This window comes from Melospiza melodia, chromosome 8 (genome assembly GCF_035770615.1).
Source record: "Melospiza melodia melodia isolate bMelMel2 chromosome 8, bMelMel2.pri, whole genome shotgun sequence".
Lineage (NCBI taxonomy): Eukaryota > Metazoa > Chordata > Aves > Passeriformes > Passerellidae > Melospiza > Melospiza melodia.
In genome coordinates, this window is record NC_086201.1 from 5313566 (window position 1) to 5327241 (window position 13676).

The 13676-nt window shown below is 42.1% G+C and overlaps 1 protein-coding gene across 1 annotated transcript in view; it reads left to right on the top strand.

The window, feature by feature from the left end:
- LOC134420958 (von Willebrand factor D and EGF domain-containing protein-like) overlaps positions 1-13676 on the top strand; it is a 173135-nt gene that overhangs the window by 44689 nt on the left and 114770 nt on the right. Inside the window, exons 3-4 of the mRNA XM_063161349.1 lie at positions 6018-6243; positions 8737-8969. Of these exons, the coding sequence (XP_063017419.1) occupies positions 6018-6243; positions 8737-8969 (459 nt within the window). The remainder of the gene's footprint in view (positions 1-6017; positions 6244-8736; positions 8970-13676) is intronic.

Below are 13676 nucleotides of genomic sequence, written 5' to 3' on the forward strand. Positions count from 1 at the left end.
CTCCAAGAACTGCAAGGGAGTGACCCACAGGTCCTGACAGAGCTCAGGAGTGTTTGAACAATGCTCTCAGGCTCTTGGTGTGACCCTTGGGGTTGTTCCTGTGCAGGGCCAGCATTTGGACTCGATGATCCCTGTGGGTCCCTTCCAGCCCCACAGGTTCTGTGATTTAAATTAATTTCTCTGCCATGTGCCAGCCCCTTAACTGCAATTTTTTGGCACACACAATTCTGTATCAAGCTTCTCTACGGGCTACTTATGGATATGAGACTCTGTTAGAGACATGTCCAATAACACCTGCCTGTGATGGGTTATCAAGATAACTTCCAATGCCTTTCTTCAGAAATTTCATCCTCTAAATGAGCAAAACCCTCTCCAAATCTGAGCGTGGTTTAAATTCACGTGCAACTGTAAATGTTCATGTAAATGGAGGATGTGTTATACCAACCCTAGTAAGGGTTGGTATTTTCTCAATAGTTTCATTTTTAGCACTATAGGTTTACTCTTTTTTACACATATACTAGGATCAAGCACAGGTTTAAATGCTAATCTTTGGTGTATAAAACAAGGTCATGTTAAAGCATGGCAAATCTAACCTGCTCTTGATGCTTAATATGTCAGTCCCTAGAGGAGAAGATTTATTTTTTCCATACTTAGTTTCATTGTCTCCTCTTAAACCTCTTAGAGAATATTTTATACTCACAATCAAAACACAGCACCTCAGCTGCATGCCATTAATTTATTATTTTGTTCCAATTATTATTTTGCTCTGAATCCAGCCCCACTTTGATTTGCAATTGTTCTATGAATTTAAAAGCAAGTGACACCTTCAAGGTATTATTTAATCTGTAATTCTTTCTTGAACACTTACGTGAATATTCCAACTCATAATGCTAGGTATGAAGAGCCTTTGTTTTTCTTGCTTGTTTTTCAGACATGCAAAACCCCTTCTGTAGAAATTAAAATTACAGCCTTTATTGTTCAGAGGCATGTGCTTAAAAGAAAAACAAGACAAGCACCAGTTTAATTGCTACTACAGATATTCCTGACGTAAACTGATTTCTGTGGAGTTTGGCCCCAGTCTGCAATTTAAAAAAAACACCAAACTTATTTACTTTAACTAACTACAAAGAAATTAAAAAAAAAAAAAAAAGCTAAAGTAAAGTTTTGAGTGGGCAACAGATGCAAAATCATAATGCTTTAACTGCCAACCAGCAGCACACCAAAAAGCCTTCCATCTCCATCCAACTAAAACAATGCATTCCTCACATATGGTGCTACTTATTTTTAACAGCATAATTTCAGCAATACCCAAGTGACAAGAACAATCGAGCTTGATTTCTTTGTGCAATTATGAAGAACCACAGTGTCCAATCAATCAAACTGGTTGATACTCCAAACCCCAAGCAAATGGAAGGAGATATCATTGGATTAAACAAGAATGGCTTGTTCCCTTGTTTTGGCAAAGGGAGAAAACTTTTTTTTTTATTGTTTAGGTTTTCTAAATTGGATTATTTAAATTATTATCTGGTGTCTAATTAGGAATCAAAAATACCTAATGAATGCTTACCTGCCACACTGAGGTGTTGCAAAGATTAATTGGGTGAGGTTTATAAAATGCTTTGAAGATTAAAAACACCACTTAATTACAATTGGATAAAGTATGGAAGGATGCTAAAGAAGGCTGCCAAGAGACTGAAGCGTCCCTTCTGTTTGGAGAATTCTCCTTTGTGCAAGCTGGACACCTGAACCTGTGGAGTTTGCTCTCCCATGGAGGCAGCTGTGTAATTCCTCCTTCCTTTTGGAAATGCTGCTGAGTGAGACTCCCACGTCTCTCCAACATCCCTAGAGCAGCAGTGACTGCAGGCATTGCAGGTAAATGCTCTGTTTTAAATGCCAATCATTTGCTGCCTCTGTATTCAATTTTCTGGTTACTCTCCCAAATGACAGCTACAAAATTCAATGCAAATCATGACACAGTGGGGACTTGAAAATTTTGGCTCTTTGAAGCCTCTTCTCCTAGATTATTCTTCTAAGTTTCTTTGCTTTTTTGTTTTGTTTGGGTTTTTTTCTGGGTTTTTTTCCTGTTCTTATCTCTACTGCTGGTTGAACACATGAATATACATTTGCCGTTGCCTTCCCAGGTCTGTCTTCTAACTCACAGAGGCCTCATGCAGCAAATCCTTTTGGCTAGTGTGTGGCAACTTGCCTGACTCAGAAGGACCACATGCAGCTCATAATAGAAAATAAATTCATGTGTGTCATAGAGCTGCCAGGAAAACAGAAATACTTGATTTATAGCAAAATCCTTCCTTGGCCGGCCTGTAATCCTGTATCACAGCTTGCTGCAATGACTTGCTGTCTCACAGTCTGATTTTTTTACCCTCAGAATGATTGGTCATTGCTTGTAATTTTTGCATGTTATATAACAAACCGTCTCTCAAGTGGTTTCAGTGCAAGATTGGCCAGGGCAAATGCATGAGATCCCCATGGGGGTTTATCAGAAAGCTGCATTCTGACATCAGTGATGCCAATCCGCACTTTCTCCAGCACTGAAATGGCTCAGGGACTGCTGGTGAGGATAAAAACGGGGGGGGGAAACCACCATCCTCTTATTCCAGCATTTCAGGTTTTCCTCTGTGTGTTAACAAGAGATCCAGGCCCAGTTTTATGTATGAATCACTTTCTGCCTTTTTTCACAGCCAGAATGCACTCACATCTATTTATCTCCATGGCCCCCAGCACAGCAGAGAGATGGGTGTCTCATTAATGAATTACCTTCCCAGCCCTGCTGCAAGGCAGCAAAGGCTATTACCATCTCAGCCACCTCCACCTCTGGCTGAGAGATAAGGAAGTGAGGTACACAGAGAGCCAGTGATCTGTTATCAGCCCAAGGTCAGGCAGCCAGGGAAACTGAGGCACTGTGTGTGCCTGGCCAGAGGCAGCCCAGCAGCTGCACTCCCAGTGCAGCAGCACTGATGTGCTGGCACCAGTTACACTGGTAAAGGCAGCATCAGATGGATGCTGTAGCACATTTCAAGCAACAAAAGTTCTTTTACAGAGAATTGCAAGAGGATTTTTTCATTTGGGATGGGTAGGTTGTGCTGTGTCTCCTCACCAAACCCTTTCCTAGAAGACTCTCTGATTTTGCACACATCCATTGAAATCCAGTGCTCACCCATCCCTGCTGCTCTGCTCCCCATAACTAATTCTTCCAGCTTGTGTGGTTCCAAACACCTCCAGGGTGAACTCACTAATACCTGCGTTCAGTGTAAGTTCAAAAAGAATGTTCCAGTCCAGCAATCTTTACAGAGGCACTGAAGTTTGTGGTTTCCTTGTGTAAGAGGAAATTCAGGCTGCAGGTATCACACCCAGATGAGGATGAAGCAGAGACCATGGAGGTTCAGTTTGCATTCTTCTCCTTTCCCATGCTGCTTCTCTGGATGTTGTCTTTTCCACTTTTCCAGGTCATTACAAGTGTATGCTCATAAGCATGCTTTGGAAACATGCTTCTCCACACCACTCCTTGCACTCCAGAAGTTGACCAGGATGCAATAAATTCCCATCTTCTGTATTTTTACCAGCACAGAAAACACTCGTACCCCATAAAGCTGTAAATAAACAAACAGAACAATCCTCTTGAAACTTACAACATAATGTGGGTATTAAAGAAAGCAAGGGAAGGGATTGGTTTAAATTCCACCTAGAAGAATTTTTATGTTGGCCCCCTTTGCTTGCAGGGTGCTGGAAGGCTGCTGCTCCCCAGGGAGCTCCAGTGCCACCTGCAAGACCACCAGGACACCACACAGGGGAGGCAGGGTCAGCCTCTCTGCTCAGCTGCTGCCACTTTTCAGGAGAAAAAATAAAACAAACCCAACAACCTTGGACAATTTCAGTGGTGTCTCTCTGGAATCCTTGTTTTCAGAAGCTTACAATAACTGGCTCCAAATGGAAATAAGACTGTGCCATGTCACCTTGTTGATTGTTTTTCTCCTACCCTGGATATCCTGGGTGTGCACCCCTTCTCCCCTGCCCCTGCTTCCTGGCTTGAATAGCTCCCAGGTACAACTCAGCCTGCAGGAGGGAACTGGTGCATGACATAATAAATTTATCCTTTGGCTTTCACTGCTTCCCCTGCTGTCACAAATAACGTTCAATCTTGAAAGAGAAACAGGAAACCTGGGCCAATGGGAAAAAATGCTGGGTTTTGAGGGTTTTTTTTTGTTTTTTGTTTTTTTTTTTTTCCCAATGTGATTTATACCCAAACACACTGAGAAGAATCACGTTCCCCAAGCTGGACTAGTAGAGATGGTTCACTGTCATTGGCTGAAGAAATGCAAAGTGACAGCAGCAGTCATGCTCTGCTGAATATGACTGATGTCTGAGAGCAAATTATTGTCAGTATTTGGTAATAATTTCCAAACTTTAGCTCGAATACCTCTGTGCTTTGCATATTGGCAAATGCTAGGTAATGGTGCAGAAAAATGAGTCACCGTTGTAATTGGCTTTGTATATTTAATAAGGCCCTGATTACACCTAATCTCCTCACTGAGGTGCTTAAATGAGAGACAGCTTTAGAGAACCATGTTCCTTTAGTCAGGAGAGAGAGCCTGACAGGTACAGAGGGCAGCTCAGATCTGAGATTCCTGAACATACATCCCTAGGTTGGGAAATGGAAATCAGTCTCTCCTGGCCATGACTCAACATGCTGTCATTTAAACCTTTTAAGACCAGTGCCTTCTGCTTTGGGATTTTCTGTATTCAGGGAATTTGTTAATAGATAAAAGCCTGAAAGCAAAAATAAAATAAAAAAAAAAAAAATAGAAAGTTAAGTCAAGCATATCCTGCACATATGTTTTTTCCATCTTTCATATGCGTCTCTCTTGCAGAATGAGGGAGAGGTACAGACCCCACAAATGTGTCCAGGGTGTGCTGGAAGGGCAGGAGCTGTCAGGAGCAGGGCAGATGGTTTGGGGGCAGGTGATTTAGCCTGCTTTTATGCTTTCATCCTCTTCATATAAACCAACCAAAACCAGAGGAATATACTTCGGAATCCTGTTATTGTGTCCTTTAAGCGTTTTGTCTGTGTAAAGCCACTGCTCAAAACCATGCAAGACATTTTCATCCCCACCCACACAGCTTTTTCACTGACCCTCCAGGTTCACACAGGCTCTTGGGTTTTAGTGATCTCCACTTTCAGGAAAGGGAATGAAATCTCGTGATTCCGATGAGGATTATTTGGGCAAGCTTCTATCCATTTCCCTGCACTTCTTGTCATCCCATTCACTTTTATTGTTTTCACTTGGTACCAGAATTTTTCATTTTTCTTTTTTTATAATGTTTCATTTCTTCTGTCTCTTTGTTTACTTTTCTTCCCTGATTTCAGGATTTTAATTGGAGTAATTTTGGCAAGTTTTGGTCCTTTTCACTGCCCCTCATTTCATCTCAGTCCATTTGGTTGTAGTCACTCAGTTTCCTAATTTTCTGGTTTTATTCAATTGCATTATTTTTGATCATATCTCCCTTCCAAAGTGTGTGTTGGTCTTTGTTCTCTGATTTCAAGATTTCAATGAGGATTATTTGGGCAAGATTTGGTCCAATTCCCTCCACTTCTTGTCATCTCACTCACTTTTATTATTTTCACTTGGTACCGGAATTTTTCTTTTTTCTTTTTTTTTTAATGCTTCATTTCTTCTAATTCTTCTCCTGTCTCTTTGTTTACTTTTCTTCCCCGATTTCAGGATCTTAATTGTAGTAATTTTGGCAAGTTTTGGTTGTTTGCACTACCCCTCATTTAATCTCAGCCCATTTGGTTGTAGTCGCTCCATTTCCAAATTTTCCGGATTTTTTTTTCGTTTTATTGCGTTTTATTTGATCACATCAAATGATATCAACTTGATCATATCAAATGCTTCTTTCCAGAGTGTTTGTTAGACTTTGTTCTCTGATTCCACGATTCCGTTCCTTTTCCTGAAAGGAATCTTGCCATACTCAAACGTCTCCTTTGTGTGCGCCCTCAGATGAACAAATGCGGGACCCAAGCGCCGGTGTGGCTGTCCCTGAAGTCGGAATCCCTGCCAGCTCCAGGGGAGAGCAAGAGGCTGACGGGCTGTGCCAGCTGGCAGGGCTTTGGGGGCGCCAGGGACTGCTGCCTGTTCCGCATCCCCGTCGCCGTCAGGAACTGCGGCGCTTTCTTTGTCTATCTCCTGCAGCCCACCCCGGGATGCATGGGCTACTGTGCAGAAGGTGAGGAGCAGCACAGAATTCATCAATAAGATTGCTTGTGCCTCTCAGGCTGGGTGCTCAAAGGCCCCGTGTTGCAGCGCGCATCTCGCTGACCTTGCGAGTCAAGCGTCGCTGCCGCTAAGGCGCGGAGCGCGTGGGAAATAAATCAGTGGCAGTCCAAGGTGTTCCTGAAGAATAGCTCCTATTACCAGTGCAAAATGTAATCTGGTGTGTATTGCTGGAGCGTTCTCTGCTTGGTCACAGCTCACGTGTAACCTTTCCCACTGTCTTTGGCTCCACTTTGGCTTGAAGTTGCAAAGCGAGTGAGCCGAGGCATCTCAGCTGTACCCAGGCTCTGTATCCAGGAGACTGTCTCTAAGGCCTCTCCTTATCTTTAATAATACAGTACCCCCCCTCAAAAAAAGGTAATTCTGAAACTCTGCAAGGAGAAAAAAAAAAAAAACCAACCAAATTGATAACATCTTTTTCATGACATTTATATAATTGTTCTCGTCAGAAATAATTTTCAGCCTACTACGAGAGATGTAACCCCTGCTCGGTAGCTAGGAAACAAAGGGAAAGCAGAAAGCACTTGCTCATTCAGTTAAACCTCCTGAACTTTGGAACATGGCCAGGTGCATGTAGATTTCATCAGAAAACATGCTTCTTTCTCAAAATGAAAAAATTACCTTTATACTTTCCTTTTAGTGTTTTTGGACAGAAACATGACACTGAGAAACTAGGGTTATCAGTTTTTCAATTTTCAAACTCCAAGCTTAAATAAATTTTAAAGAGAAAGATAACTATTTTCTTATCTTTATCAATATTTTAACATTCCTACTTGAAGAAGAGGAAGGAAGGAAGAAAGGCTCAAAGGACATGAGATTAATTCAGTATTAGAAATAAAATATCCATTAAAATAAATGAAACCAATTCTTACTCAGAAATTACTTTTTAACTGAATAGTCATTTTTCAGTTTAAGCTTGGCTTTTTTATAAACTATAAGATTTCCACTACTCTTGTTCAAAGAACTTTTTTGCCAATACATTTTGGGTGAATAATTTTGTCCTATTTGATGATTCATACCTGTTCGGTGATATAAAGCCGCCTACATTTCTAAGAAAATAATGCTTATCCCTTCCCAATCTCATTTTCAGAGAGGTCCAGTCCTTTAGAGTCTTTAATTTCCAGCCTTTAGTTTTTGCAGTCTCATGCATTGGATGGAAAAAACCCCCAAATCTAGAGTTTTTTTACTGTGTTTTTTTACCTCATGGCTTCAATTCAGCTGTAAATATTGCACCACAGGAGGCTCAGCTGGGTCCAGCTGCCATGGCTTTGTGTTGGGGTCAATTCCCTGGCTCCTTCTGCTGGAGGCTCAGGAGCAGGACAGCAATCAGCTCTTCTGAGCTGCAAAACAAGCTGAATTTAAAACTCCATAACTTGGCAGAAAGGACACAGCTGGGAAAAGCAGAGTTCGTGCTTGCAATTCCACTCACATCCTCCCCTGAGCTGATCACCTAACTCTGTCCTTCTGGGATAATTTCCTGCACACAGCCATCATGTGAGCCACGGTTTGAGGCAGCTCCTCTAAGAAATGAAATACAAAAGGGTATAAACAACTGGTCTTTATTCATTTTTTAAGTAACTTGTTTCTTGCCTCTTGCTGTTTGCCCTGGACAGATGTTAACACATTGGTTCTCTGTTCTGCTAGAACAGCTTCATATTTTATTCTCTTGGGTTCCCACATATTATATTTTCTACACTTGTCTGGAAAAATTACTTAATTTATCCTTTCAAAGCATCTGAACCAGCTTCATGTTTTGCTTGAGTCTGGGTCCCTAGAGATGAAAAACATCCCCTTACACTATTATACCTTTCTTTGTTTCTACTTTCTAGGGGAGTTTAACAGGAAGAAAGGTTTCAGACTTCATTACTTGTTGAAGCCTACAGAAAGCAAGCTGTATTTTTAGAGCAATAGCATTATTCTGGGCAGAGGGAGACTATATTGAGCAGACCTAGCCTAGACACATCCTAAAACAGCCTGGAAAGGATGTTCAGTAAGGCAATAGAGGCTGGCTGCTTTCTGGGAGTCAGTTTGCCTCTGCAAAATAGTGATTTCTCATATCTCTCCTGGGCTTCTTGCAAAACTTGGATCAAAAGGCTGTGCTCCAAGGAAATGCAAAGCTGAGGGCCTTTGCCAGAGTAATTAATTTGTATTAATCTGAGTGCTTCATTTCAATAATGTTTTTCTCACTGCCAAATTAAAAAAAAAAAATTCAAAACCAGCAGGTCAGATGGTACAACAGCAATAGGTAGTCAGGACACAATTAGCAATTTTTGCATTTCATACAAAACCCACCTTCTTGCTTGCATGGTTACTAATTAAGTCACCAGAAGACAAAATGTAGTGCTCATCCCATGTTTAATTACACTGACATCTTCTTGTTAGGTGAACAACCATAACAGCAAAATAAGTTTTTGTGCTCCATCCCTCTTTTGCTCTCCTTTTCCAGACAAGCTCTCAAGCCCGGCTTTGCAACCATGGATCACCCCCGAGCTCGTGCAAGGCCGAGTGCACCTGAAGTGCAGCTACAGCCCCGCTGCCCCTGAGCCCCCAGTGCAGTTCAGGGTGCTCTGGTCTCGCGTCTCCAGCCCTGGGAAGAGGGAGCAGATCCACCAGGAGACGACCCTGCAGCCGTTTTCCTACATAGAGATGGACGGCGCGAATCTCCGCCTGGGAGACACGGTAACGCCACTGCCTCCAGCAGCACGGGGGATCCAGCCTCCCTCCCAAACCTCTGTGGGGATTTTATTAGTGCTGCTCCTCACTCCTTGTGCTTAGAGCTACTGCCCAAAAAGAGATCTGAGACTGTTTCATGGCAAGATTATTTAATAACATTAACCGGGTTCAGGACTTGTAAAATTTCTGTGAATCACAGTGAGTTCTTGGAAGATACTTTACTTTTTTTTTTTATTGATTATTTTATTATTATTTTTTATTTTATTATTACCTTTTATTTTATTCCTACATTTATTTTTTTTTTTTTTTTATTATTTACCTTTTATTTTACTCCTACGTGGAGATGGACGGCGCAAATCTCCGTCTTGGAGACACAGTAATGCCACCTGCCTTCAGCAGCACAGGTCCCACAAACAGAGGGGATCAAACCTCCTTCCTAAACCTCTGTGGGGTTTTTATCAGTGCTGCTCCTCACTCCTTGTGCTTAGAGCTACTGCCCAAAAAGAGATCTGAGACTGTTCCATGGCAAGATTATTTAATAACATTAACCGGGTTCAGGACCTGTAAAATTTCTGTGAATCACAACGAGTTCTTGGAAGGTATTTTGCCATGTTCTAAAGGCAAATTGAATATTTGCAGTTACATTACACCTTGAATGCTGTGGGGTTTGTATAAGTGGTGGGTACAGGTGCCTGAGCCAATTTTTGTTTAGTACTTTTTGTATCTTGCAGCAGAGGCAGGCTCAGCTGCATGCACTCAGTAATTTTTATATCCATGGACCAGAGACACAATAACATCTTTTCACAGGGAAAAAAAAAATATATTACACATTTTAAAATAGAGGGAGATTCATTTTATGGGATTTTTTTAACTTTGTTCTGCCTCTCTGATTCCAAATTCCTGGTTCAATAGCATACTGAAAGATAGGGTTCATTACAAAACAATCTTTAAGAAGTATATTTGATGGCTTACACAGCAACAATGATCTGCTCTCAACAGCAACAACAACAAAACAGAAACCAATACAGATGTGAAAAAAAAGAATTGACTTGTGTATGAATTCATGGCCTTTTATGGTACAGAAACAAGACTTTTAAATTTAAATTAGGTTCATAACTTTTACAGGCAGAGGGACATTAGTGATGCTGCAGCAAACAGAATAAATAGGGATAATGTCCTGGTGTTGAAAGTAGGTTGGAAATAGTCTTGGCATTTTGCAGCTCTTCTTTGAGATCATGGGATCATAGAATACCAGCCCCCACAGAGGGTTCAGGGTTCATCTGGTCTAAATTTTATTGGCAAAAGCACAGTCTAGACAAGAGAGTCCAGCACCCTTTCCTGCTGAACCTGAAGTGCCCAATGCTGGGAAATCCACCAGTGCTGAGATTATTCCAATGGATAACTGCTCTCATTGTGAAAAAAATTATTTTGTGGTCAATCTGAACTTTCCTTCATCTTTTCCATGTTCCTACTTGTAAAAAGGGACCCTCCATCTTCTTTGTATCCACTCTTTAAAAGCTGGAAAATGGGGATGAGGTTTCCCCTTAGCCTTCTTTTATCAAGGCCTCATGATGCCCTCACATGTTATAAGATGAGGCAGATAATTCTGCCAGTTTTAAGACAAGTTTGTGCTATGAGGAGATATTCTCATCCAAATTATTTCACTTGCAATCACTTCAAATCTTGTTTTAACAGTCCTGAGGGATTCAGAGAAAATATGGTTCTGTTAACGAGTAGCATTGCCAAATCTTTATAAGACTATTTTTATTGTATTGAGTTTCCAGTAAGCCCTTCTTTGTCCTCTGCTGAAAGTACGTGTTTAATTTAGTGGGTTTAGTGAGACTAAAGCATTCTCTTCCTTGTTAGGCTTTTTTAAAGGTCTTCATGGCCTATTAGACTAATTATAATTATCCATAAATCATCATGGGTGAAACCCAAGCGACGAAGCTGCAGCTGCAACTGAGAATTCAGTTTTACAAAATAAAGATTTTAAAAACAGCATGTCACTGTTGCCCATCCCAGTCTGGGTGTCTAACAGGAGTCAAAAGGGACTCTCACCTCCAGTGGTGTAAATCAGAAGAAATTTAGCATTTTTAGGGCTACCCTAGAGGAAAGCTGATGGCACTAAAAGAGGAATCAAACCCTGGCCCCAAATTCTACCATACAGAGGCAATGGGTAACTTTCACCTGCCCAGGAAAGATGCAGATGGAAGAATATTCTCTCAGGCACTATTAAAGGGAGGCCAGATTTGCACTGATATGAGAGAGGACAAAATAAATCAGGAGCACTTTCCAGTATTTTCCCCTTCTCCATGCAGAGCTCAGTGGGAGCATCCCCAAGGCTAAGCACTGCCAGGGTGCACGAGGGGCATTCAAGGCAGAATTTGGCCCCCAGGACAGAGAATTTGCAGCATTTTGAAAATTAATTGCCTTTTTTGAACCTTTTTAACTGATAGTCTCTACTTGCACAATAGCCTGCATTTGGTTCCACACATTCATGGCCTGAAATCAGCATCTTCTCTGTTCCTTTCTTGACAAAAAAACCACTGCCAAGCAAGATGACTTTTTTTTTTTTTTTTTACATCACTTTTTGGGTGGTTGATGTCAATGCTATTCTTTGTAAAAACACCTCCAGGCAATAGGTCAGTCACATAATGGAATAGCTATTGATATATTTTAATACGCAGTCAAACCGTAGAGAAGAGTTGAGATTTACCAGCCAACATCCCTGAACTTGTATTGACTAAACAGCCAGTTATTTTTTAATAGCCATCATGTGTCCTTTCTTCCCCCGCTCTTTGGGTTCCAATTTTGTTATTTCAGACAGTATTGCTGGCAGCACAATGTTCATGAAACTATTGCAGTCTTAAATAAATCTATACCATGCCACTATTTCTCTATAAGCTCTGAAAGGAGCCCACTCCATCTGATATGAAAATCCTGGCATTCCTAAGCCTTATTTATGTGAGAGTGACAGAGGTCATTTCATTCCTCGAGGCACAGCCATCTATAAATTATAGCAGCACACTGTGAGTAATGAGTTATGCTAGGAAAGAAAGGTGTTTAGGAGAAAACTGGGCAGATTTTGCTCAGCACAGCAATCCAAAAGTTCACGTGGTGAGGAGCAATTGTCACCCTACATAAACCATGGTGCCGGTTGTAAAATAAGAATGTTTAAGCAAAACCAGCCTTTCTGAGCTCTCTGATAGAAGTGGCTGCTTTGCATGGCACTCTGCAACAGAAGGAGATTAAGCCCCAGCCAAACAGATAGCAAATTATTGCCTCAATCTATAAAATAACTATTTTTCTCTCACAAGGGAAAAAGCATGAAATTTCATAGAGTGGTTGGGATTGGAAGAGAGCCCAAAGATCATCCAGCTCCAACCCCCCTGCAAGGCCAGGGACACCTTTTGCTAGGCCAGGTTGCTCCAAACCCCATCCCAGCTGGCCTTAAACACCTCCAGTGATGAGGCAAGAGATCTTACAGCCCTGTTGTTCTTGGTGCTGAAGGAAGCCAGACCTTGCAGAGCACTTACACCTCATCTCTCAAGGAAAAAGGATTTTTGTCTTATTGCCAGCACTTCTAAGAAATGCCCCAGTTCAGCCCAGGGCAGAGAAGCAGCTCATTCCAGATGATGAATTCACTACATTTATTGCATTTAGATGAAAAATCCTGGGCATATGGGCTCATAAATGTTAAATCATATTAAGTCTGTACCTATGGAAATAGTCAAGCACTTAGAAGGCCATCTTGAGGGTTTGCCCCTTCTCCTCTCCCAGAAATAGCAAGGTTTCATCCTACAGACCCCATTCAGCACTGGCTCTCAGCATCTCCCCTCTGGGGTCACTTCATGCCCTTGGCTCAGCTCCCACTGACTCAGACTCTGTCACTGCCCAGCTCAGAGGACTCCAAAGACAAAGTGGCATCTCCCCATCTTAACCACTAATCCCCTCCCAGCCACTGGATTTGTCAGAATCAACAGGAATAGGAAGACCTGCCTGTTTGCAGGTCACAGCTGAGTTTACAGTTTCTCCCTCAACCTTCAGGTAGAAAATGAGAAGCATCCCCACAGAAACAGAGCTCTAGGTGAACTTGAGCAGAGATTTCAAAGCAGAAAGGGTCAGAGAGCTGATAAAACTCTGCAGATGATGAAACACCTCGCTATTACCCTGGGAAAACTTCCTTCCCTAGCAGAATGCTGACCCAGAGTCAGCTCCCACACACTGCCCGGCCATGTGGCACCTGGGGAGGAAGAGCTGCCAGCAGCAAAGTGAGCAGGGCTGGGCTGCCCACAGGGCCAGGTCACACAGCTGCACCTGCTCCCTCCTCTGCACAGCCACAGCCCCTCACAGGCAGTGGTTTGTGTTCTAAAGCTGCAAGGTCTAGTTCATTAATTAAATCAAAGACAGATTCTCCCGGCTTTCCCCTTCCTGCTAACCCTTCCCAGAGACTTTGTTCCTACCCCTTTCTGCAAATACCTACAGCCAGATCATTTTCTCAAGCTAATGAGAACTATTTTTCTTTTCCTCCAGCTTACCTAGAAATGTCATCCCTCAGTTCTGCTCATCCTTTGCTCTTTTCATCAAGGCTGCAAACCCCAGCTCCCTCCCAGCTGCCAGCAGAGTTTCTAACCCCAGCCCATTAGTGTTTAATGGAGAAGGCAAAGGCAGCTGCAGAGCCACCAGGACACACCTTTCACCTGGCCTGGGGAC